The sequence below is a fragment of the Canis aureus genome, chromosome 11, assembly GCF_053574225.1.
Source record: "Canis aureus isolate CA01 chromosome 11, VMU_Caureus_v.1.0, whole genome shotgun sequence".
Taxonomy (NCBI): Eukaryota; Metazoa; Chordata; class Mammalia; order Carnivora; family Canidae; genus Canis; species Canis aureus.
In genome coordinates this window covers 26138023-26163645 of record NC_135621.1, presented here as the reverse complement: position 1 = coordinate 26163645, position 25623 = coordinate 26138023, and the positions used below count along the sequence as shown (strand labels likewise).

The 25623-nt window shown below is 56.1% G+C and overlaps 2 protein-coding genes across 11 annotated transcripts; both read right to left on the bottom strand.

The window, feature by feature from the left end:
* Window positions 1-387: 387 nt before the first annotated feature.
* TNFRSF13C (TNF receptor superfamily member 13C) lies at window positions 388-10088 on the bottom strand. Of its 2 annotated transcripts, none has more exons than XM_077914308.1 (3): window positions 3936-10088; window positions 3342-3587; window positions 388-3012 (listed from the first exon to the last, which is right to left on the bottom strand). In XM_077914308.1, exons 1-3 carry the CDS (start codon window positions 4285-4287, stop codon window positions 2831-2833), a joined length of 780 nt encoding a protein of 259 aa, XP_077770434.1. In that variant the 5' UTR covers window positions 4288-10088; the 3' UTR covers window positions 388-2830. The 2 variants fall into 2 exon arrangements, with proteins under 2 accessions (XP_077770434.1, XP_077770435.1); XM_077914309.1 differs by having other exon boundaries at window positions 3342-3584.
* Window positions 10089-11809: 1721 nt separating this feature from the next.
* On the bottom strand, window positions 11810-24264 carry CENPM (centromere protein M). 9 transcript variants are annotated; one of them, XM_077914310.1, is made up of 6 exons: window positions 24108-24264; window positions 23446-23603; window positions 21726-21818; window positions 18218-18297; window positions 16775-16866; window positions 11810-12495 (listed from the first exon to the last, which is right to left on the bottom strand). In XM_077914310.1, exons 1-6 carry the CDS (start codon window positions 24162-24164, stop codon window positions 12355-12357), a joined length of 621 nt encoding a protein of 206 aa, XP_077770436.1. In that variant the 5' UTR covers window positions 24165-24264; the 3' UTR covers window positions 11810-12354. The 9 variants fall into 9 exon arrangements, with proteins under 9 accessions (XP_077770436.1, XP_077770437.1, XP_077770438.1 ...); XM_077914311.1 differs by having other exon boundaries at window positions 21726-21833; window positions 23524-23603; XM_077914312.1 differs by having other exon boundaries at window positions 23524-23603; window positions 24108-24263.
* Window positions 24265-25623: the final 1359 nt, after the last annotated feature.

Below are 25623 nucleotides of genomic sequence, written 5' to 3'. Positions count from 1 at the left end.
AATTCAACTGACGGGGGCCATAAAAAAAAAAAGTCCCAGGCAAAGATTTATGTCAACGAGATGCTGCTGCCTCAACTACAACAGCAAACACCAAAACAACCAAATGCTCAAGGGGAAAGGTTTGCAAATGTTGAAAACCTTGTTGGCAAAGGGTTTATAGACAAGAGAGGGGACGCCCGGGTGGCTCAGCGGTTGAGCGGCTGCCTTTCACTCAGGGGGTGATCCCCATCCAGGGGTTGAGTCCCACATCGGACTCCCCGCAGGGAGCCTGTTTCTCCCTCTGCCTGTGTCTCTGCCTCTCTTTCTGTGTCTCTTATGAATAAATAAATAAGATCTAAAAAAAAAAAATTAATAAATAAATAAAGACAAGAGAAAACTCACCAGATATGATAGCCAAGATACGAATTTATATGTGTGGGATAGTTACGATTACATGGAACCCATGTCTCAGGGGCCTGATGTCACTGCGTCATGGGTCATTTCTCCATGGGCTCTACCCTAGGTTACTGTCCTGAACTTTCCAAAGTGCCTATAAAATATATGTCTCGATTTTTTTGTAATAAAAGAAAACTTTTTTAAAAGCAAACAAGGGACGCCTGGGTGGCTCTGGCGGTGAAGCGTCTGACTTGGGCTCAGGTCAGGATCTCGGGCTCCACCCCACCCAGTGGTCCTCAGGCTCCCTGCTCAGCAGAATGGGCTTCCCCTCACCTCTTCCTCTGCCCCTCCCCCTGCTCGTCCTCTCTGTCTCTGTCTCTGTCTGAAATGGGTAAATAAAATCTTAAAAAAAAAAAAAAAAACTCAAAAACAAAAACAAATGCCCATGCCCCTCCTCCAGGTGCTGTCACTAAGATCAAATGCAGTAACCTCATGAAGTCTCCTTAGAAAGCTAATTAGGACAGAGAACCAGGGACTGGAGGCCCCTGAGTGGTAGGGTCCTTTCCCGGGGACCCTCTTCTTGCCCACATCTTCCCCCACTCTGCTCCTGGTTCTTCCCCAAGGGAGAACCCTTCTGTTATTTGCTGGACAGCAATGATGCCGAGCCTTCTCCCTCCCTGGGGCTCAGTCTCCTCGTCTGTAAAATGGGGGAGTGGAGACAAGGCTTCTTCAAGGTTCTTTCAAGTCCTTCTCCTCTGAGGGCCACAGGCCTGGAGGAGCGCTTTGCATCCAACCTCTCCCCCCCACAACAACTTTTCAAAAATGGAAACCGAGACTAGAGGGGAAGCTGGGGTTTGGCTGGGACATAGTGGGGCCAGAGGTTTGCATGTCTGGACCCCAGAGGGGTTTTACCCATTTGTACCTCCAGGGCCCGGCCTGCGGCTGTGGTGGAAAAGGTGAGTTGGAGATCGAGGGGCCAGGAACAGCCCAGACTCCCCAGTCCTGAGACAAAGGGGAGTGGATGTCTGGCCCATCCTGGGCCTGCTTCCCACCCTCCTGCCTACAGGCCTGGCCACCTGACCTTGCCCCAGCCACCTGGCAGCTCGGGGGGAGGGGCACCTGGGATGCATTCAGGGACAGGGTGGCTGGGGAGACTTAAATGTGGGTGTCAGGATTTGGGGGCTCCAGACCATCTTCTAGGCTGAGAAGGGGGGGCGGGAAGGGCAGGTCAGGGACGGGTGGGCAGAAGGCAGCTGACGCATGGAACAGCACATGGCCAAAGCCCTAATGGTACCCCAAACTCCATCTTCTGACTCCTAGTCCGTGCTTCTCCTGAGAGTGCTAAACTACAACACGTTCCAAGGAGTGTCCTGGACAGAGTCCGGGTCAGGAGGTTCTAACTCCGTGTAGGAGGGCCAGCAGGAGAGGCAGCGCCTGACCGAGTACGGCGTGGCCCACTGGAGGAGATGGTCTCGCCTGAATTCTGAGAGCAAGGGGTGCTGTTGTCAGAGGACCAAATCCACCAGGATGATGGGTGACCCCAGGGGCTGGCAGAGAATGGCCAAGTGACCACGGCACTTGGGACCTAGTGCTTGAGGAGTGCAGGCCATACAGAGAGGGAGCTCAAAGGATGTCAGGTCAGGCTGGTTCAAGGCCACAGGCCTGCTCTGGCCTCTGAACAAAGGAGCCTCTGGAGGATCCTGGGCCTTTCCCTGAGTACAGCTGAGTGTGCCTTGAAGGCAGCTGGGACTCCAGGTGGCCTCTGACAGAGATGCCTGGCAGTGTGCCTCCAGCGTGAGTGCGCAGTTCAGCCCCAGAGGAGCTCCAGACTTCCTCCCAAGCGCAAGCCTGGGGCTCTGGGAGCTGCTACGAGGGTGAAAATGGCATCGCAGGTCCTAGAAGATTGGGCCAAGCTCAGGGTTGACCCTCGGGTACAGATACCTGAGAATTAGCACAACCCAGGCTATTTGTTAAAATCAAATCATCTTGTATTAGATCCTGAAGCAAACCAGTCAGTTGGTTACTTGTGGTTGCCATTCGCCTCAGTTAAAAGCGGGACAACTCTGAGAGCAAGTATTAAAGAAATACAACACCCAGCTATAAATTAAGCATCCTCCCACTTGATCCTCTTCCTAGATTCATTCTGGTTTACGGTGGCTTTCTGGCACTGAAAGAGAAACCTCCTACGCGACGCGCCCCCACCACTCAAAAGCACAGGAGCTCAGCCACAACCTTCCAGGGCTGCCAGAGATGGTCTGGTTTGAAGCCAAAGGCTCTGTGCCGCCGAGCCCTGTGGCCGGCCTGTAGTCTGTGGTTCTGCAGGGTTAGCTGAGGAGCAGCCTGGTTCCCAGAAGAGGGGCAGGTGGCCCCTGTGATGAAGACCTGAGTCCACCCTCCAGGCCGCTGGCTGACAGCCCACAGGGAGGACAGGGGCCACCTCCTGGCCCCTCCGGCGCTACTGTTGCTCAGGCCCGGCTGTCTTGGTGGTCACCAGCTCGGTGGAGCCCAGCTCTGTGGCTGGCACAGGGACGCTGTGGGCAGGCGGGGTGTTGGCTGGGTCTTCTCCGGCCGGAGGCCACACGGGAGCTGTCGCATCAAGGGGCCCCGGGGGGACGATGATGACATTGTCCAGGGTCTCTAGTTGGGGGAGGGGGGGCAGGGAAGGCAAGGTCAGGAAGGCTGACAGCTTTTCCCCACCCCTGTTCTGGAAGCCTCAGTGGAGGGACCGCCCCGACTGAGAAACACCCCAAGCCCCGGCAGGGATGGGGACGGGCGGCCTGTGCTGGGCCCTCGGGACAGGAAGTGCAGATGGGAAGCGCCCGCGGAAGGGAGAAGCGGCCTCCTGTGCGGGGCTCCGGCGGCTCCGGGGCCAGGGCTGCGTCCCTCCCGGGGAACCGGCCCGAGCCGCTGCACCCCTCCCGAGCGCCCCGGCCCCGCCTCCCTGCCCCCCGCCCCGCAGAACTTACCGCGCGGGTGCGGGCGCGGGCGCGGGTCCGGGGCCCCCCGGGGAGCCGCCGCGCGCAGCCGCCGCCGCCACCTCCAGCCCAGCAGCCCCAGCAGCACGAGGGCCAGCGCCAGGCCCAGCAGCGCGGGGGCGCCGAAGAGCAGCGCGGGCAGCGGCAGCGCGGCCTCGGCCTCCGCGGCGGCCCCCGGGCCCACCGACTCCTGCGGCTGCAGCGCCGTCCCGGGCGCCAGGCTGCTGGGCCCGGCTGCTGGCGGGGCGGACGGGGAGGGGGCGCAGGGGGCGGAGGGGAGGGGCGGCCGGGGAGGGGGAGGGGGAGGGGCGGAGGGAGGCGAGGCTGGGCCCGGGGAGGGGGGCGGGGGAGGGGAGGGAGGGCCGGCGGGGGGGCGGGGGAAGGGCAAGAGAGGGAGAGGTGAGGGCCACATGGTGACCGCCGGTCCCCACGAGGCCCCGCTTGCAGCCCCCCATCAAACCAGTCACCGCCCCCCGCCCCCGTCCCGGGTGGCCTGCGGCTCCCGCAGGTCGCGCGGTGGGGGCCCCCCCTCCTTCCCAGGGCTGCACCCCTGCTGACCAGCTGGCTGAGTGGGTCGGCTCTTACCCGGTCTGGGTTCTGGCGTCCGGAGCAGCTTGCAGGCCACGCAGTTTCGGACCAGAGGGTCAAAGCACTCGGCCTGGACGCAGCGCGTGGGGACCGGCCCGTCCCTGCCCCGCGCGCCCCTGCCCCGCGGGCCCCGCGCGCCTCTCCTGTCGCTGCCCATGCTGCCGTGCCCAGCGCTCGCTCGCGGGGGACTGAGCCTGGCTTCGGCTCCCAGAGGAGGAAACCGGGAGGGGCCGCCACCCACTGGGCCCCGCCCCACCCTCCTGCCTGCTGGGGTGGGACCACTCGCAAGGCCCCGCACCCCACACCTTCTCTCTCTACCTGTGGTTCCTCCATTCAACCACTCAACCATCACCTCCAGACGACTGCTGGGCGGGCCCTGTGCTGGGGCGCAGACCCGCGCTCCTGGGCAGTAGAGGTTGGGCCCCTGCAGTCAGGACCTCTGGGTGGCCTCCTCTGTCCTGCTCCCCAAGGCCAGCCCACAGCCCCAGACAACCCCCACCAGCCGTGTCCTCCTCACCCCACCTGGTCCCCCTCTGGGGCTCCTTCCAGCCCTTCCCAGGCAGAGCAGGTTCGGTTCACAAGGCTTCCCGAGTGCCCAGGGTGCTGGGGAGACAGCGCCTCACGGCAGCAGTCATGGAGGGGGCTGGAAGGCTTCGGAAAGGACGGGATGGTGGGAAGGTGTCTGCCCAGCGAGATCTAGGGGAGCATGACTGACGGAAGAGGACAGAGATGGGGCCCAGAGACTGCTGGGCCCCGGGGCTGGGCTGGACTCGTGGCTGAGGGTTAAGGAGCCAGGGAACCACGCAGAGCTTTCAGCAGACGGCACCATAGTCAGACTTGGGTGACAGTGGGGAAGCTCTGGCTGGAGTAGAGGACACAGCGGGGGGAGGGAGACGGTGGCCAAGGGCCCGAGGACAGACAGCTCAGTTCCCAGATCCGAGGCAGGAGGGAGAGACTCGGATCAATAGATGAACAGACAGACCAAGACCCATGGGTCCCAGGGCTGTGTGTGTCCTGGCCTGCCTACCTCTGAGTCTCATTGGGGTCCCTTCTGTCTCTACTCTCTGGTGTTTGGCCTGTCACCCGTGTCTCTCAGATTGAGCCTCAGACCCACACACAGGCCCCTCCTGCCTCCCTTGCCGTCTGCAGGGGCTGGCAGAGAGCTTCGGCGGGGATGGGGTCGGCCATCCCAGCTCAGGGCTGGGGAGCGCAGAGGCAGGGGCTGCCTGGATGGGGCAGGAGCAGATTCAGCAGCTTCGAGGGGGGAGAGAACGCTTCCAGCAGAGAAGCTGGCGCTGGCGAGGGCAAAGGCAAAGAGGGGGAAGAGGGGGAAGCTGAGTCTGGAGACAGGCAAGGGGATGCTGCAGAGGAGGGGAGGCAGGGATGCTCTGGGCCTCCGCGTCAGGCTCCTGGGCCCTGGGGAGCCCCTACCAGAGCGCAGGGAGAGATGCTCTGAGCTGTGCTGCAGAAGCGACCCTGTCTCTGGCTGCTGTGGAGTTGGAGACAGGACTCCACGGTCCAGAGCAGGGGAACCATCTAGAAGCTGTTTAGGAGCAAAGAGTGATGCTGTGGTGCAAGGGGAGCAAGGCTGGCCCCGGGTTTCTGGCTCGAGGGACTCCAGCAGCCCCCTGGGTGGGCCGGCATCCAGGAGCCCTGGCCCACTGCCTCTCTGTCCTCTGCCCACGGCCCAACAACTCCAGGGCAGGAAGGTGTAGGCGTCAGGGCAGCTGCAAAGGAGAAGTGGGTCTGGGGTGGTGGGTGTGGGTGTGAGTGTGGGTGTGTGGTGAGGGGGTGGGGGGGCCGGGAGCCCAGAGAGGAGGGGGGGCCAAATCGCCACCCCCATCACTGGTGGTGCCAGTATTGCCTGGGAGCCCTTACACGGGGCCAGGCACCTCGTTAACCCTCACGCCGCCGTTGGGCCGAGCAGACTGAGTCTTGTGGGAATCTGGAGTGAGGATGGTGTCCCTGGGAGAGGGTGGCCCATGGGGCTGGTCTGGGGTCACTTACAGGAGCCACTTCTATGTGGCAGCTGCACCTGCTCCAGCACAAAGCGGGGGAGGCGGCCTTCAGGGGCCCAAGCCAGAGGGGCAGAGTGGTGATCTACCCGCGGCCTCCTAGGGCCCAGGAGGGCACGTGTCAGGGACAGGCCATGGCGAGAGGCGTGTGCGATTAGCGTCGGTGGTGTGTGCAGGTGCCTGACCCCGGACAAACCTTGTCACTTGTGACTCCTGAATGAGAAGCAGAGGGAGGCCTTGAATCCCGACTTCACAGTTAAAAAAAATTTCCCCAACAGACCAAGGTGATAAATGTTAGGTTAAATCCTCAGCAGATTCCTTATTTGGGGTTACATCTCTGAAGTCAAGATTATTATTTCTTTTTTTAAGATTTTATTTTAATATATATTTTGTTTATTTATTCATGAGAGACACACAGAGAGAGAGGCAGAGACACAGGCAGAGGGAGAAGCAGGCTCCATGCCGGGAGCCCGATGTGGGACTCGATCCCAGGTCTCTAGGATCAGGCCCTGGGCTGAAGGCGGCGCTAAACCGCTGAGCCACCCGGGCTGCCCAGATTTTATTTATTTATTCATGAGAGTCACAGAGAGAGGCAGAGACACGGGCAGAGGGGGAGAAGCAGGTTCCCTGTGGGGACCCCGATGTGAGACTTGATCCCATGACTCCGGGATCACGAGTCTCATGCTCGCTCACTCAGGCACCCTATGATGTTACTTTTTTAAATAATCCCTACACCCTACGTGGGGCTTGAACTCACAACCCCGAGATCAAGAGTCTCACGCTCCACCGACTGAGCCAGGCCGGAACCTGATAGTTTTAAACACTTTGGTATCATCACCTCAAAGGTACTGAGTAGGAAAGAAGGGACTTTGCTGCTGAAACCCCATCTCACGGAGTGTCACTCGGTGTTCTCATGTTCTCGTTCACTGATGAAGTGTTTTACAAAGATAACTAATTTGGGGTCTTTCGGGGGAAAAGGAGTCTCTGATGATCTTTGTCCCTCAAATTCCCCCCAAAACACCCTCCCAATGGTCCGGACACGGGCGGTGCTATGATGTCGGGTTTCCAGATGGTGAGGCAGGGGCTCTGAGGGGCCAGGGATGACCCAGCTTCGGGGGAGCCAGGATAGGGCCTGTGCCCTTCATGCCTGGGGCTGGGGCTGGCGCCGGGGGCAAGGAGGAAGCTGCCGGTGGGATACGCTGGGTGCTAAGCGGGGGTGGGAAGGGTGGGGGGCATTCCCGGGGGAGACCGAGGCCCCGCTCCCCAGACCTAGATGTGAAAGTGCTCGGAGCGCCAGGACGCACTCCTTACGTGAACATCATTTTTAATTGTAATTCTGTAATACCTGCACACACTCTCATGAAAAAACCCTCAAACAATACAGAAGTCTATGAGTAAGGAGGGGCATTTCCCTGCTGTCCCCAGAGGGAGCCTGTTCTGGTTTTTTACTTTTTCATCCCATCCTGTTTCATGCCTTTAAATTGTCAGGCAAGTGCCTGGGGGGGAAACAGGTTCTGTGATTCATCAAAGGGGCCACACAGTGGGAGCTGCTCTGGGGACTTCCCTGCCCTCCTCTGCCCCGTAGCTCTCTCCTTCTATTTGGTTGTATTTTGTCTCAGGAGTGGTCAGGGGCCCCAGGGCAGGGACCCCTTTTTCATGTACTTGGCACTGGCAAATAGGACACTGCGAGGAAGCCCCTCTCACTGGGGGACAGTGGGAAGAATGTGGGGACAGGACCAGGGGTAGGAGAGGCAGAGGATCCACACGAAGTCCTGGTGAGGCTGGAGCGCCCCCAGACCCTCTCCCCTTGACCCCCTTCCATGAAGCGGTTATAAAACCCCTGTCCAGGTTTTCACAGGCCCAAGCTCCCTCATCGCCCCCACCATGTGCCCATACACACACACGTACACACATGCACGTGTGCACAGTTCAGCACGCCTCAGGGCAGGGCTCCCCAGCAGGTCTGAACACGGCCCCGGGATGGGGGACACAGGCCGTCTATGTGAGATCAGAATGGAGACCCCAGACCCCAGACCCTCAGCGTCTCAGCCACAGGGAACAGTCTGCGCCTCCTGGGGGCTAGGCCGAAGGCTGGGGTGGGGGGCGGAAGAGCAGGGAGCCTCCCCAGGGGCTGCACCTCCCTCAGGCCCCGTTCAAGGCACCCCACAGCAGTGGGGACAAGGGCTGGGCTCTGGTCTCCCTGCAGGCTGCTGACGCACAGGCGGACCCACGAGCAGACTCCTCCATTCAGTCACCACTCACTCACGGAGACTTGCTGTGCACCAGGCACTGTTCTAGATTCCGGGGAGACGGCAGGGAAGGACAGAGACAAAATCCAAATGGGGAAACCATATAGTAGGTGAGGGTCTGAGAAGTGCTGGGGAGAAAAATTCAGGAGGGAAGGGTGTCAGGGAGGGCCCGAGGGTCAGGGAAGGCCTGGTGAGATCTTGGCACAGAGGGATGGAGGCGAGAGTGACCCCCCAGGACCAAGGCCCAGGGAATGGCACAGTCACCCAGGAAACGGCAGTGCCCAGCACGGGCCGACCGCCTGCCTGGCCCTGTGCCCTGCAGGAGCCCACACCCCTCGCCTCAACCTGTGGGGAAATGGCACCGTGATTGCCTCTTCACAGAGAGGAAAGCAGGCTCACAAGGATCGGGGACGAGCCAGGCGGCCCCTCAGTCCCTGAGCTCTTCCCCCACTGCTACCACCACACACACATCTCTGGAGTAACCCCCCTGGTCAGCAGGCGGGGAGGCAGATCCAGGCCTCAAGGAGCCTGCGGCCTAACACAGCAGAGGATGACCAGGTGCCAGGAGCCCTGGGCCTGGCCTTGCAGGGCTATTATATAGCCAAGCAGTAGCCCCCGGGACCTCCGAATGCCCTTGGCATTCCTCCTGACGGAAGAGGGTGGCCCCAAGGGAGGCTACCTCCTGCCCAGGTCAGGGGCGCTGGGACTCTGCGCCCTCTCTCCCTCCCAGAGTTGGGCCCCAGGGTCTGTCCACAGGGTCACACTCAGGTGGGACTCCGATTTGGGCAGGTCCTGACAACCCACTACATCGTCCCCGCCCTCCACCCCTCGAGCCTCCAGGTGTGCACGAGAAGCCTTTCCACCCGGATTCTCTGCTGCTCGACTGTGGTCCAGGGGAGGCCCAGGGAAAGAGGTTAAGCCAGCAGGTGCCTGGTGGGAAGGGGACCTTTCTGCTGGAGTCCGTCAGGCAGGCCTGGCCCAGCACCAGGTGTGGGAGGTGAGGGCCAGGCTGGGGCAGGGCCTTTATCTCAGGAGCTCCCCAGCACTCACCCTGCCCGCCACGCCCCTGCGCAGCGGCAGCCAACCCCAGGACGGTCTGTGCGGGGCACACACGGGCGGGCACAACAGGCACGTCAGGCTCTTTGGTTTCTCTGAGCCTTACGAGAACCTCAAGAGACTGTGGGGACAGGAAGACAGGAAGTGAGCTGCCCCGGGTCACACTGCAAGTTGGCCACAGACCCCAAGTCAGTGAGACTCACAGGCTGGGTCCTTTCCCACTGCATCACTTCCCCTCCGGGACCAGGCTGCCCTGTCGGAGCCGCAGCCCGAGGCCGCCCCAGCCTCTGCTCAGCGAGGGGTGAAGGAGACACAGGTGCCAGGCTGCAGAGCCCCCTCCTCACTGGCGCGGGAAACAGCGTTAGACCGGGGCCAGGACACACAGGCCCGGCCATCTCCTACGAAGTGAGTTCCCTGGGGTCGCCCAAGGAACAAAACAAGCTGTGACCTTGAGCGAGCCCGGCCCCTCCCCACAGGCAGGGCCCACCCCAGTACCCAGCCAGCAGGGGCCCAGCAGCTCCCAGATCCAGCAGAAAGGCATCTTCTCCTGGAGCCTCAGGCTGCCCACCCATCCACACAGCTAGCCCACCCCCAAAACTGCCCCCAATGTGACCATCTTGTGACCAAGGCCAGCCTGAGAGTCTGACATCTGTTTAAACTAATGGCTTATGCTCGGACCTGAGACCAGCTGAGGAGAAAAGCATTAAAAACTAGCCCGGGGGATCCCTGGGTGGCGCAGCGGTTTGGCGCCTGCCTTTGGCCCAGGGCGCGATCCTGGAGACCCGGGATCGAATCCCACATCGGGCTCCCAGTGCATGGAGCCTGCTTCTCCCTCTGCCTATGTCTCTGCCTCTCTCTCTCTCTCTCTGTGACTATCATAAATAAAAATTTAAAAAAACCCAAAAAACAAAAAAAAAAACTAGCCCGACCTCCTCCTACAGACAAGGAAACTGAGGCTGGAGGAGGACAGCTAATGTGCCTAAGGTCATGAGGCCAAGTGCAGCGTCTCCCAGCTCCCTCCCCGCCACCACAGCACCAGGCACCAACCAGGCAGCACTGGGCATAAAGGCGGTCCCGGTCACCGGCCCCGCAGGTGCAGAGTGGCCACACTCCCTGGCAGGGGTGGCGGGCCTGGAGACCTGCTCACTGCCGGGCAGGGGCTGCTCAGCTCTGCGCGGGGCCGAGGCGGCCTCTGGGTTCCTGGGCCCCGGCCAAGCTCCCTGCGGCTGGCACAGGAGCAGCATCACGTTCCCCTGGCACTTGGAAGGCTCTCAGATCCTCAGCTGGAGTGTGATGCCACTTCTCTTGTTAAATGGCACCAGGTGGCACAGAAAACATGGCACAGGGACCAGAGAGACATGCGCCCCATGCTGGCTGGGGGGAGGCTCAGGGGTATGGGGAGGACCTTCCCCTGTCAACGTGACGTGCCCGGCAGAGGCAGGCAGGCTGCGGTCCACACCCCACCTCTCCGCCTGGATCCTGTGCTCCATCAGCTCCCCAGAACCACCCTATTTCCGCTCGCCCCCCACTCTGCCCTGCAAAGCCCCATCCTTTATGGCCCAGGCCACTGAGGGGCTGAAGACAAGGCTGTTCCCAGGAGGCACCTCTGCCGATCCGATCCTGCCCATCCTCTCAGAGACCAACACGCACTTCTACTTCTCACCTCGGCCTCTTCCTTCGGCCCTGGATGCGGCAGCCTCACCACAGAAGCTGGCCTCCCTTCCTCAGCGCCGAGGAGCCCCAGGCTTACAGTCGTGCTCTTCCTGGCTCGGGCAGTGTTCCTATCCTGCTCCTCGCCCGCTCCTCCACCAGGCCTGCCCCTGTGCTAACAGGCACCTTGCAGGCCCGTCCTGAAGTGTGGACTCCAGCATGTGGGAGTGGCTCCTTGAGACTGCCCTTCCTGACAGCTGCTTTCTCAGGCACAAGGCTTGCGTGTCTACCCTCGTGACGCCTGCCATAAGTTCCAAGCCGGCCCCCCTTCTCATAGAGCATGGGCTCCGGCCGTGATCCGTGACAGCATGTCAGAGCAGAGGTGCTCCGGGGCTGGCCCCACCCAGGGCACCAGGCAGGGCTCCTGAGGCCCGAAGATGCAGGCAAGTCCTGGCCCAAGCCAGGTGTGGGTAGAGGGCACATCATGGTCCAAGGGAGCCCCAACCTGGCTCTCCTCCCATTGTCTCATCCCCCAGACCCCATGTACCCAGCGCTGGCCACAGGGGAGTGGCAGTGGCCTCAACCTGGCTGACCCGATTTCTGGATTCCAACCCTGGCACTTGTGCAAATTCTCATTAGACCCAAAGGGGAAGGGGAGCCATAGTCATGGCACAACCTCTGGCCACCAAGGAGGGAGCCAGCCCTCTAGACAGCCTTTCTCACGATTCCCACAACCTTACCAATTCATAAAGAGTGTAATTTCTGGGTTTGCACCAGCTTTTGAACCTAGCTCTGTGATTTCAAACAATAGTTACTGTTCACTGAGTGCTTAGCTGGGACGGTGCAAGGCCCTAATACAACGGATTATGGGCTACAAGCGGACAGAGAAATACAACAGCAGGCTTGTCACCTGTCATTTCATTCAGGTCTCACACCACAACAAGGTCAACAGAACGATCTCCGTTACACGCCTGGGGAAACCAAGGCTCTATGAGGCCACAGCAGGCTCTGTAGGAATGGCAAGGCTAGGATGTGGGGTCAGATTGGGTCACAGAGTCCAAGCTCCCGCTGCCCGACCCTCCTAACTGTCCAGAGTCGGTGTCCTCATCTGCAAAATCAAGGTGGTGGAGACCAGGGGTTTCCAAACTTTTTTTGAGCCATGGACACTTTGTTCAAATGAAGCCTGAAGTGGAGATGCAGCCCGGCAGATGGATGAAGACACGGGGCTCTGCTGCGGTGAGCATGGGGGGGGGGGGGGGGCTGCAGCCCACCCGCTGGGCTCCCTGCTGCAGCGCAGAGGAGTCTGGGCCGTGCAGGGAACGGGCCGTGCAAGAACGACTGCTGACCCTGAGCCTGTCAGGCCCTGACCCGGTCTTTGACAACAGTGGAAGTTGACTGCACAGGGCACCAGGCCGCAGGGAGGGCCAGCTTGGGGGCCAGCGGCTCTCACAGGTCCTCCGGGGCGGGGTTCTCAGAGCTCCTCAACAGGGACAGCAGGTTCAGGGCTGAGACGCCGGGCACGTGGCCAGCGCAGATCTGCAGCATGCGTACCAGGCGCTGCGCCACGGTGGCTCGAAAGCCTTCCCTCTGCAGGGGGAGATTAGAGGACAGTGGTGAGGCTGATCCGGGGCAGCGTGCCCCACTCCCCTTACTCAGAGTAGCCGCACAGGCTGCCAGAGGTGAGCGGAAGCTGAGCTGTGGGGCCAGCTTTGGGCACCACTGCCCGTCACGGCCATGCCCCTGTCCACAGCATGCCTCACCAAGCAGCTTCCAACTGCTCCCTCCAGACATCCTCCAGGATGCCTCAAACGATGACCCCTCCTCCAGAGGAAACAAAGCTTAGCAAGCAGGGCTGGTGAAGGAGGGTCTAGTGGCCGCTGAGCTGGGATGTGAAGCAGAGCTAGTTCCAACCACCGCCCAGGAGGCAGAGGCCCCGAAGGCTCCTTACCTGGGAGCTGAGAAAGACAGTCCCAGGCATGGAAAAGAGGGGAGAGAGAGGCTCTCATGGGGATGGGGGGTGCGCCAACATAGAGTTCCCTCATCGGGGCTTTGGAGGGCAGGGGCCCAGAGGCACCGGTGGGGTCAGGTCAGGTAGGGTGAGCAACTCTGTCCCCGGGCCTGGTGCCAGCAAGCGCAGCAAAGGAGGCGCCATGTCAGTGCCTGGTGAAGGACAAACCATGCTCAGCCGTCCTCCCTTGTCAACGGGCGCAGCGGGAGCATCTCGTCCTCCCCCTGCGCCCCCTTTCCCTGGGGAAGTGGGCATCACCGTCCGACCAGTCGCCCTAACTAGAGACCAGGCACCCTCAGTCCCCCGGCTCTTGCTCCCTGCCATGGTCACTTGTGACTTCTCGGTCCAAATCCAGAGGCAGCTGTCATTTCCACGGAGTCTCTTTTCCCTGGAATGCTTTCTACCTGCCCCCAGGATGCCACACTCACCTGGTCCCTCCTCCTGCCTCATGGGCTGCTCCTTCCTGTCACACATCTAAGTGCTGCCCCGGCCTTGGCCTTGCCTGTGCAAGGCTTCTCCCCACCACACTCCCTGGTGACCTCATCCAGTTCCGGGATCTAAAACCATCTCACTGCCCACGATACCCAAATTATATCTCCAGACCCTTCCTCTGAACATCAGACACACATATGTGGTTGCCTACTCGATTTCTGGGTAGACATCTGACAGACACCCTGATCTTATTAGCATGTCCCCAGGGAAGTCCCTGAGGGTTCTCCCAACCTGTCCCCGCCATAGTCGCCCCATCTCAGCCAAAAGCACCTCTATCCTACATTCTAACAGTTGCTCAACTGAAAACTCCAGGGCCATCCTGAGTCTCCTTTATCCCATGTCTCACCCCCAGGTCACGGGCACATCTGTTTCCACCCTGGAAATACCCAGTATTGCAGACTGTCCTGTCTTCCTCTTCCCCAGACACCACTGAGCCCAGGCCACTCCTAACTCTTCCAGAAACAGCCTCCGGGACATTTCCTCATTTCTGCCCTTGCTTCTCTTCCACACACTCTTCTCCCAACAGCTGGAGGGATCCCCGTAGACCCGCATCACATAAACAGAAAAATAAAAATAAGGCCCATGTCAGGCCACATCCCTCCCTGCCCCCGCACCCTCCCTGCAGCTCCAGGTTTACTCAGTGAAAGCCACCACCCTTACTAAGACCAACCAGGCCTTCCTGCTCGGCGAAGTCACTCTGATGCACCAACTACTACTGTGCCCTCTCTTTGCTATGCTACTGCCCTAAGCCTCCTTGGGGGGGGGGGGGGAACCCTGGACACACCAGGCAAGTCCCACACTCTAGGCCTATGCACTTGCTGTCCCTCTGTGCTCCTCCACCAAGAGTGTCCACAGCCTGCCTATCTTCCTACCTTCTTCAGGCCCATAAAGGCCTTTTTAACAGTCATTCCTGTCAATCCCACTAAACCTGACTGCTTTTACCACCTGATGCACCACATCCCCATTTTCTAACACTTTACGGCCTCCACCCCAAGCCTCGTCTCCGGCCAGGCCTCCTCCACATGTCACACTCCAGAGATGTGGCCCCCAAACCCAAGTCTGACCACATCAGACTGCTCCCATCACCTGCAGGAAGGACCTCATCCTACTGCCAGGCTCCCAGGTCTGTACACGTCCGACTGCTGCTGCACACCATGCCTGGCGGTCTAGCTTACCCGATTCTGCGGGGGCAGGCGTGATGCCTGGCTCATCTGTGTGCGTCAGGGAACAGCACAGGCCCCATCAGCGGTGCTCGGAAATACATTCACTGGGCAAATCCCCCAACTTCTCAAATGTGTTTCTTCATGTGTTAAACCAGGCAAGGCCTTGAAATATGGTGAGGCCCAAATTTAAATATGCAGAGTGTGCCCTGCAAAGGCCTGCACAGACACGAGGAGTGACGACTGTCCAAACACGCAGTGCTTGGTCTGAGTGAGTGCCAGGTTTGGTTGTGGGCAGGCCAGCTGCTGCTGGAAACAGATCGCAGCTGCGGGCCTTTTCCTGGAGGGCTCGGGCTCCCGGAGCTCCCAGGAGCTGGTGTGGCCTGCCACCTCCTGGCCACAAGGAGAACTGCACCTACTGCACAAGGAGAAGCGCCAGGTAGGGGGCACCACAGCCGGGGCTGCCTAAGGTTCCCGAGCTGTGGAGCAAAGATTAAGATTCCCCTTTAGCCATAAGGAGATGAGGGCTGCATGTGGGTGAAGTGACTTGTTCAAAGCCACTGAGAGCAGGCTAAGAAGGGAAGGAGACAGCAGCCTGCAAACCCGCCGGCTCTACCACTTACAAACTAGATGACTGAGCAAGTTGCCTCTCTTCTCTGGGTCTTGGGTTTCTGGGCTATGCTGTGAGGAAAGCCTAGAAGGGCAGGCACTTTGGGTGTATCCCAGGCCTCAGCGTCCTATCCGTGGCATCAGAGTGCTGACTAAAATAGTCCTCAAATATGAAAAATGAATTAGGGTGACAGAGTGGTACGTGCATCTTTACCGATGCACTGAATAAGGGGATCTGTCCATCTGCATATGAGATGGAAACATCTGTCATTTCTGTTGGTGACAGCCCCAGCCCCTGCTATACTACTGACATCTCTTGCCTATATTCATAATGCTAAATTTCACATAGAGTTTAGTGGGAGAGAAAGAAGTATTTTTTTTCTCATACAAGTTCACAGATCCCCTGAATTCTACCCACAGGTTCCCTGAATTCTACCCTCAGAGGGGTCCACAAACCTGTGAATAAGAACCCCAGGTCTGGGTGGTGGTAAGGGACAGGATGCTGACTCAGTTCTCTCTGCATTACATCACTTTGCCTTGGGAACAGGTGCAAGACCCAGGACAGAGCAGAAATGAACCTCAAAATCAATAAACAGACCCCAAAATTAACCAAGCAGGTTGGGTACACAGGTGGAGCAGCCCAGGCCCCAGGAGCCCTCTGTAGACCTCCTAGAAAGAGCAGCTGCTGAGCACTTTTAGCAAAAAGTCTGGATTCATACTGCAGAAAGAGAAGCTGAAGAGCAAAATTTATCAGCAAAATAGAAATCTGCTCTGCTATGCTCATAATTAGGATCACCTATGAGAAACCTATGACAAACACCAACGGAAGTGAGTTGGGGTAGGGGCCTCTGGGTGGCTCAGTGGTTGAGCATCTGCCCTTGGCTCAGGGCATGATCCCAGGGTTCTGGGATTGAGTCCTACATCAGGGTCCCTCAGGGAGCCTGCTTCTCCCTCTTCCTGTGTCTCCCATGAATAAATACATAGAATCTTAAAAAAAAAAAAAAAAAAAAGTGGGTTGGGGTAGAACCGGCACCATAGATATCCCTCCAACCCTCTACCCACCCACCCACTCCCCCACCATTCCGGCTGCCTGCTGGATGCCCTGCCCCAGGCTGGGACTGGACCAGTTCTGCAGTCCACGGGCATAAGGGGGACAGTGGACACTATGACTGTGGGAGGACATGAGGCAGCACTGGTTAATATAACAGACAAGATGCCTGCCGTCACAGCACTTACAGCCAGCAGGAGAGTGAGAGATTAATGAGGATCCACATATATATACACAAGACTGAGTTATGAGCGAAAACAAAGCAAACGAAAAAGCAAGGTAACAAGCCATAGCACCTGGCATCTGAGAGGCACTCAGGCTGAAAGCATATCATCGCCCTACTTTACTTATGTGTACCCCAACTCTTTGGGTGACTGATCCACCCAAGATACAGCCAATGAGCAGAGAAGCCAGGATTCAAATCAGGATCTTGTGGTCTTCACGTCAGGACCCCCTCGCTTGGGCACACCCTACCGCTTCTCGCTTCTCGACACACCCTACCGTGTGCTGACCACCCTTTCCCTGCACCCATGCGATCAGCGTCCTCACCTCCAGGTCACAGAAGAACAGAGGGCTTCTGTAGGTGTTGGCCAGCTTCGTGACAGTGTTCCGATGGATGCTACAGTGGCTCTCCTGCCCAGCTGCAAAGAAGCCGTGAGTGCTGCAGGCTGAAATGTCTACCCTCGTGGCTGCGAGCCAGGAAGCACTGGGCAAACTCACTCGCTACCCTTCTTTGGGCCTCAGGTGCTTACTGGTCAGTGGGGTGACCATCCTGTTTGAATTTTTCATCAAATTAGAAAATAAAGCTGGAAGGCCTTGGAGAGAGTGCTCTGTAAACACATGAGTTTCCTCATCTATAAGATGAGGATGGGAACAGCCCCCAACCCACTGAGGTACTATGGAGATTCAATGAATTAATATGTAGGAATGACCTGGCATTCCTTTACTCATCAATGTTTATTTTTATTTATTTATTTATTATTATTATTTTTTAAAAGATTTTATTTATTTATTCATCAGGAACAGAGAGAGAGAGAGAGAGGCAGAGACACAGGCAGAAGGAGAAGCAGGCTCCATGCAGGGAGCCCGAAGTGGGACTCGATCCCAGGTCTCCAGGATCATGCCCTGGGCCAAAGGCAGGCGCTAAACTGCTGAGCCACCCAGGAATCCCACTTATCAATGCTTATTGAGAAGAATCTGTGCCAGGCCCTCCTTGTCAGTTTAGCTGGGTGGAAGTGGACAGCTCAGATACCCTCAGATAGGAGGAAAAGTGGCAGGTCTACGGGATGGACACCCCGGGGCCCAGAGTGCAGGGCCAGTTAGGGAGGTGTCCCCCAGGAGATGGGATTTAGGGGTTAGCTAAACAAATAGCAAAAGAGCATTCAAGAGAAGCTGTGTGATATATAATCATTAAGGGTGTGGGCTCCGGGACAGGACTCTCTAGGTACGAACATTGGCTCTACCACTTTTTAGCAATGGGCCTTGTAAGGTTACTTAACCAGGTGAAGAGTTTCCTCAGCTATAGAACAACAATATGTGCCTCAAAGGGTTGTGTGTAATAAAGATTAAGTGATACAGAAACGAAGCACTTTTAGAACAACATCTGGTAACAGTGAGTGCTCCGGAAAGGTTAGCGGCTGCTATTTCTGCTGTTAATATTACAAAGTCTCTGGAACAGCAGGACTTGTTCAGAGAACAATAAGCTGAACCAAAGAACAGGAGGGTGACAGGAGATGAGACCAGACAGGAAAGTGGAAGGCCAAACCTGGGCCTTTATGGGAGATGGGGATTTTACTCTGAAAGCCACAGGGAGCCACCAGGTGACTCTCAGCAATTATCTCAGCAGAATGTTCTGCTCAGATTTGCTTTCAGAGAGACCACCAACAGGTCATTTTCTGAAGCTCATGTTCTTTTAGGCCTCCGGGGCGGCCTCGTTGAGGAGTCTACCATGGTGCTAGCCACACGGCGGGGGCGCGGGCAGGACACACTTACCACCCATGGCGAGGAAGCCCACCTTCCCCAGGAAGAAGGTGGCGTCCACGTGGCGCAGGGACTCCTCCACGTTCTGGAGGCTGGCGTGAGAAGACAAATCAGAGGACAGACCTTACCCCAGAGAAGGCAGAAGGCTGTGCTCCTCATCCCTCAGAGACCGGAGAAGGTACATGAGGGTAAGAGGAAACACCCCTAGAGTAATATTTTGTCTTTTGTTTTGTTTAAGTACTTTTAAAATTACAAAGTGACTCATGCCTGTATAACAATCCAATATGGATGTATTCAGTAAACAGCGTAAGGCTCCCTCTCCAGCACCACCCTTCTGTCTCAACATCCCAGAGGTTACTGCTGCTCACAGTTTGGGATATAATTCCATTTGCAGGGACGCCTGGGTGGCTCAGTGGCTGAGGGTCTGCCTTCAGCTCAGGTGGTGACCCCAGGGTCCTGGGATCGAGTCCCACATCAGGTTCCCTGCAGGGACCCAGCTTCTCCCGCTGGCTAGGTCTCTGCCTCTCTGTGTGTCTCTCATGAATAAATAAATTTTTTTTTAAAATTCCATTTGCATATGAATTTCTCATATGTAATTATTATTATCATATGTAATTATTATTATTTTTTAAAAGATTTTATTATTTATTCATCAGGAACAGAGAGAGAGAGAGAGAGAGAGAGAGCATTTGCATATGAATTTCTCATATGTAAATAGAAGCAGTGATATGTATAAGCACGTAGTTGGATTTAACCTGTTACATTCTTTGGAATGGGGACGCCCAGCTGTTAAATGTCTGCCTTCGGCTTAGGGTGTGATCCTGGAATCCTGGGATCAAGTCCCACATCAAGCTCCTGGCATGGAGCCTGCTTCTCCCTCTGCCTCTCCCTCTGTGTCTCTCATGAATAAATAAATAAAATCTTTAAAAGAAAAATTATTTGAAATCACCACCCAGTATCACAATCTATTTTCTAGGTGATGGACACTTGTGTGGTCTCCAATTTTTCACCATTACAAAAAATGCTGCATGGGGGCACCTGGGTGACTCAGTGGTTGAGTGTCTGCCTTTGGCTCAGGGCGTGATCCTGGGATCTGGAATCGAGTCCCTCATCTGGTTTCCTGCTTGGAGCCTGCTTCTCCCTCTGCCTCTGTCTCTGCCTCTCTCTGTGTGTCTCTCATGAATGAGTAAATAAAATCTTTAAAAAAAAAAAAAAAAAGAATGCCACACGAGCATTCTTTTACACATATTCTCACACATGCAGACAAATGTTTTTGTAGGAACGATGCTAGATGTAGAACAGAGCTGGGCCACATTATGTGTCTTTAAAATGTACCTAGATAGGGATGCCTGGGTGGCTCAGACGGTTAAGTGTCTGACTCTCCACCTCAGCTCAGCTCATGATCTCAGGGTCCTGAGATAGAGCCCCATGTTGTGTTCCGCATTGAGCTAGGAGCCTGCTTGAGATTTACACTCTCCTTCTCCCTCTGCCCAACCTGCCCCCCCTGCTTGCTGACCCCACTTGTGCAAATATACCCACGCTCTCTCTTTAAAAAAAAAAACAAAAAACCTAGGTATTGCCAAATTGCTTTCCAATAAGGTGACAATATTTATAGTTATATCACATGTATGAAAACACTCTTTTCCTCTAGGACCTTTGGGCCTTTGACCTTCTGGTCCAAGGGTTTCATTCATTGGTGTCCAAGGAGTGATGAAGAAATGTTGTGTCCTGGCCAAAAAGCCATCTTGGTCAGGTGAACCAAGCCAAGGTTTCAGCCTGAATGAGCAAGGTCTGAGGCAAACAGTAAGAATGGCTCTCTGCGCCTAAGTGTGACTATAGAGCAGAATCTCCACAAAGTGTCCCTTTTGGTGAACAGGGTGGTCATACCCAAAGAACAACAGATCTGCTGAGTTAGGACCTCTGGCAATCATGGCAGATCTCAGCCCTTTCTCTGCCCACCATAAGCTCAAGTCACTGCTCACTTGTTCCAGCTGGCCAGGCAGTATGTCTGGACTTGATCCTGCTGCTGGGTGTGTCTAGTAACTCTATGTCCCTAGTTCCAGGTGTTTCCACCACAGCCTTCCCTTAACCCCCACCACTTGACTTGGTTTCTATGCTGGATGCTGCACCAAACCCCTCAGTCAGCCATCCCCCAACAGGGAGAGAACAGATCTTTTTCTGTACTCCCCAGGGTGGCTGCTGTCCTGTCTCCAGGGTTGCCAGTGCTAAGGGAAGCCAGGCTGGGCCCCAAGCATCATCACCAATCATGTTCCCCTAGCTATGGCCCCACACCACTCTGGGCTCCTGACCCTGGACTGGCCTTAATAGTCCTGCACACGTTATGCTCTTCTTTCCCTTCACATTAACCTTTCTTCACGTGGAACTTTCTGCTTACTCCCATCTTTACCTGGCTACCTCACCTCCAGTAGAAAGCCTACCCTGCCCTAAGTCCTGAGAGTCAGAGGTCTTACTGGGGCTCTCATAGCCCAATACATTCTTCTTCTTCTTCTTTTTTTAAGATTTATTTATTTATTCATGAGAGACAGAGAGGCAGAGACACAGGCAGAGACAGAGAGGCAGAGACACAGGCAGAGGGAGAAGCAGGCTCCCTGTGGGGAGCCCGATGTGGGACTCAATCCCGGACCCTGGGATCATGCCCTGAGCAAAAGGCAGACACTCAACCACTGAGCCACCCAGGCATTCCCCCAATGCATTCTTCTTTTACGGTAACCTATGCCAGATACTATAATCACCTCTTCGGAAGTCTAGCTTCCTCTCCCAAGTGGGCTAGGAACACCTTGGGGACCGGGGTCTGCTTCATCCATGTCTGTGCCTGCCCTCACGGATACAGAGAAGGCTGCAGAAAGCATTAGCTAAATGGCCAATGACATTGTTGGGGTTTATCAGTGTCTTTTTTACTTTAAAATTAAAATTTAGGGGATCCCTGGGTGGCGCAGTGGTTTGGCGCCTGCCTTTGGCCGGGGGAGCGATCCTGGAGACCCGGGATCGAATCCCATGTCGGGCTCCCGGTGCATGGAGCCTGCTTCTCCCTCTGCCTGTGTCTCTGCCTCTCTCTCTCTCTGTGTGACTATCATAAATAAATAAAAAAATATTTAAAAAAAAATAAAATTAAAATTTATTTATTCATTTGAGAGAGAGAATGTGCCCAAGTACATGGGGCGGGGCAGGGGAGGTGCAGAGGGAGAGAGAGAGAATCTCAAGCAGACTCCCTGATGAATATGGAGTGCACATGGGGCTCAATTCCAGGACCCTGAGATCATGATCTGAGCCAAAATCAAGAGTCAGATGCTCAACTGATTGAGCCATCCAGGTGCCCCTTTAGCAGTGTCTTTAAAATATCATTCACTTGCCACTGGCTCCCCATCCTCACCTTCTGGGCTAACCCCAGGCAGCCTCTCCCTGTGTCCCCTCTTTCCCATCACAAGTGAGGTCATCATCCCAGCACACCCCTATGCCAAGTCTACCTGAGCCCCGTCAGCCCCTATTCTCTGGCTCTCACCTGTATTTGCTGTGAAGGTTGACCACAAACATGATCAGGTCAATTCGAGGCCGATTCACATCGGAGGGCAGAGGGAGGGATCTGGCCAGGTGGCTGAAAAATGAGAAACTGCAGGATAAAGATATATATACCCACATCACAGGGACTATTCACATGCTGCCCTCCATGGGGTAAGAGGCTGTCAAGGGCTCCTCACCTATTCCCCAGATGCCCTTGTGGGCTAGACTCCTCAGGTGAGCACAGGGGCAGAGTAGAGCTGGTCCTATCTAGACTTAATCCTTCTGCCAGAAAGGAGCTCCATTTGGTAACCACCTCGGAAAGAGGGAGTTTGGGATATAAGATGGCAATGGGGCTAGCCAGTCACACTGCATGCTGGGAGGGAGATCAGACTCAGAAGTAGGGTGTTAGACTATGAAGATTAGGGGTTAAAGGCTGAACCCCTGGAGCACCTGGGTGGCTCAGTCAGTAAGCATCTCCCTTCAGCTCAGGTCATGATCTCAGGGTCCTGGGACAGAGTTCTGCATGGGGTTCCCTGCTCAGTGGGGAGCCTGCTTCTCCCTCTCCCTCTTCCCTCTGCTTGTGCTCTCTATCAAATAAATAAATAAAATCTTTTTTTAAAAATATTTATTTATTTGTTCATGATGAGAGAGAGAGAAAGAGAGAGAGAGAGAGAGAGAGAGGCAGAGACACAGGTAGAGGGAGAAGCAGATTCCATGCAGGGAGCCTGATGTGGGACTTGATCCCGGGACTCCAGGATCGTGCCCTGGGCCAAAGGCAGGCGCTAAACTGCTGAGCCACCCAGGGATCCCCCAAAAAAGATTTTTTAAAGTTTATTATTTTTTAAAGATTTTATTTATTTATTCATGAGAGACGAGAGAGAGAGAGAGGCAGAGACACAGGCAGAGGGAGAAGCAGGCTCCATGCAGGGAGCCTGCCCAATGTGGGACTCGATTCCAGGACCCCAGGATCACACCCCGAGCCCAAGCAGACGGGCTCAACCGCTGAGCCACCCAGGTGTCCCCAAATAAATAAAATCTTAAAAAAAAAAAAAAGCCTGAACCCCTTTGGAGGGTGATGGAAGTGGGCTCAAATCTCGGGTATGCCAATTATGAGCTATGTGACCTCAGGTATGTGTATGTCACCCTCATCATCACTGTGGTCTAAACTTGTCCCCTCGTAGGATTCTTTAAATGCTATAATGGGGTTTATTCTCCTAGTAATGGGTGTTTCTGATTCCCATGAAGGTACACCCTCTAGATTGGGATCCTTCCCCTTCAACACGAGCCCCTGGAGCTTATCTATCAGGGAGAATGACACCCACATATATCCAGTCACTTGATTCCCACCAGCAGCTGTTTCTTCTCTCCATCAGTTAGAAAAAGAAAAACAAAATTACCAGTTTAGTCAACTTTTCTCCAAATCTGGGGGCAGCACGGGGCGGGGGGCAGGATCTGAACACTACTCTGTGCCAAGTACTGTTCAAAGCACTGGGCATTCAGTAGTGAACAAAAGTCAAAGTCCCTGACCTGGGGGTGGGGGGCTGACCTCAGGGTTCATGGAGGTGGCCGACTGAAAACAAGCAAACTAACACGTGAACAAGGGCATTTCTTGCGGTAACAAGCGCTGGAGGAAAACTGAAGTATGTGACCGAGCGAGGGAGGATCCGTCAGCTGGGGTCAGTTCACGCCTGGGCTGGGGGGTGGGGGGGTGCCGGCCCCACCTGCCCCCGCCTTCCTGGCAGCGGGGCACAGTCAGGCCGTGGCGGAGCCATCGGACACCCCCGCCCTCAGCTACGTACATCTTCAGCTCCGAGGCGCAGTCCTCCTTGAGCATCGCGTCGGCCAGCTGCTGCAGAAGTGCATCTTCCGTGCCCACCAGCTGCCCAGGGAGAGAAGGCGGCCTACTGACGCCTGGAGCTCGGGCCACCGACCCGGCACCGCGCGACTCCCGGGTTCCCGCTCCCGCGCGCACAGCGCGGTTTACCCAGCCAGGGCCCCGCCAGGCGCTCGGGTCGTGTCCGCACAGCACTTCTCACCTGGGCCCTCCCTCCGGCGGCCAGACCACCGCCTCCGACGGCCGCCCCCACTGCCGCCCCCGCAGCCGCCCAGCCTGCAACCCAGGCTCCAGGACTCGGCCAGGCTCCGCGCCCGGCCACTCCACCAATCAGAAACCGGGAAAGAGCCCGCCGCGCGCCTATTGGTGGATACGTCCTCCAGCCTCAGAAGGCGGCTGTTCCGATTGGTTCAGAGTGTGGCTCTCCCGCCCACCACGCCCCAGGCCGAAAAGCGCGCGCCAGACCCTCAGAGAGCCCAGAGGAGCGAGCAGCGGAGGCGCCGCCGACGGGGAAAGGCAGGCGGGGGAAGCGGAACGGCTGACGCCTACCAGGATGGTGGCCGTGTTCAGGCCAGGCTGCTTGTCCAGCGGCCGCAACACCGACATCCCAGGCCCGGGAAGAAGCGCGGCTGTGGGGCGCGCGCAGATACTTCAAACCACTCGGCGGCACGCCCAGAAGTGTGCGGCCGATAGGCACGTGACTCCCGCTTGGGCGGGGCTCTGGGGAACGGGGCGGGGTCCTCTTAAAGGAACCCTGACCTCCCTTTTTAAGCCTGTGGGACAGGCCCTTTATTTCACGCCTCAGAGAAAGAAGGTAATTCAGTGATTCAGTCGTTCACTTTCGTTCATTCATGCATATTCATCATACTCTTGATTCCTTCCAAACTCGCCCCTCCCTTGTCATCCCCAGCTCAGTCGACTCCACCCTTGCAACTGCTCAGAACAAAACATTGAGGTCATTCTTGGCCCCTCTTCTTCACACCCTCATCCAATCCATAAGCAAGCCTGTGGGTTCTAGTGTTAAAATGCATCCAGAAGCTGACTACTTCTTGCCGCGTCCGCTACCACCACCAGGACAAGCCACTGTCATCTTGTCACTGGCTCCCTGCTTCCAGCGTGGTCCCCAGGGTGGCTGTTCCCCACACAGCAATCAGAGTTATCCTTTTTTAAAACAGAATCTGATCAAAATCCACCCAAAGTTCCCATTTCATTCAGAGTACATTGCAAATGCCTTCCGTGGACTTTGAGGCTCCGTGTGTTGTGATCCCTGACAGTCTCCCTGACCTCATCTGCTCTTCTCTCTCTTACACTCTCCTTGTCACAAGGGCCACTAGGGTGTTCTTCAAATATTCCAAGTATCCTTCTACCTCCTGCCTTGTCCTTGTTGGTACCCTGTGGCTGAAAAGAAAGCTCTTCTCCCAAATACTCACTTGGCTTGTTTTCTCATTTTGTCCATGTTTCTGCTCCAGTGCCACTTTATCAGAGGAGCCTTTCTTTTTCATTAAAATGTTTTCTTAAAGTTTAAATATCTATTTTATTTATTTATTTATTTATTTATTTAAAATTTTAAAATTTTTTATTAATTTCTATTTTTTTAATTAAAAAATTTGGAGAGGCCTTTAACAACCTACCTAAACAACCCTACTTAAAATAGCAAGTCTTGGGGAGCCTGGTTGGCTCAGTTGGTAAAGCGTGCCACTCTTGGGACGCCTTTGGCCTAGGGCCTGATCCTGGAGACCCGGAATAGAGTCCTGTGTCGGGCTCCTTGCATGGAGCCTGCTTCTCCCTCTGCCTGTGTCTCTGCCTCTCTCTCTTTCTCTCTCTCTCTGTGTCTCTCATGAATAAATAAATAAAATCTTTAAAAAGAGAAAAAAAAAGTGTGCCACTCTTGATCTTGGGGTTGTGAGTTCAAGCCGCATCCTGGGGGTAGAGTGTATTTAAAAATAATAAAAAAATATTTACAAATTTTTAAAGATTTTATTTATCCTTTTGACAGAGAGAGAGAGCACAACAGGGGGAGCAGCAGGCAAAGGGAAAGGGAGAAGCCGGCTCCCTGCTGAACAGG

Excerpts from the sequence above, each read along its gene's own strand:
- CENPM (XM_077914310.1), bottom strand. The coding sequence starts at position 24,164 with ATGTCGGTGTTGCGGCCGCTGGACAAGCAGCCTGGCCTGAACACGGCC. Across the intron at positions 23,604-24,107 it reads TGAACACGGCCACCATCCTG|CTGGTGGGCACGGAAGATGC; the intron begins GTAGGCGTCAGC and ends CTCCCTGGGCAG. Across the intron at positions 21,819-23,445 it reads TGCCAGGAAGGCGGGGGCAG|CCACCTGGCCAGATCCCTCC; the intron begins GTGGGGCCGGCA and ends CTCATTTTTCAG.
- TNFRSF13C (XM_077914308.1), bottom strand. The coding sequence starts at position 4,287 with ATGGTTGAGTGGTTGAATGGAGGAACCACAGGTAGAGAGAGAAGGTGT. Across the intron at positions 3,588-3,935 it reads GACGCCAGAACCCAGACCGG|CAGCCGGGCCCAGCAGCCTG; the intron begins GTAAGAGCCGAC and ends CCGCCCCGCCAG. Across the intron at positions 3,013-3,341 it reads CCCGCGCCCGCACCCGCGCG|AGACCCTGGACAATGTCATC; the intron begins GTAAGTTCTGCG and ends TCCCCCAACTAG.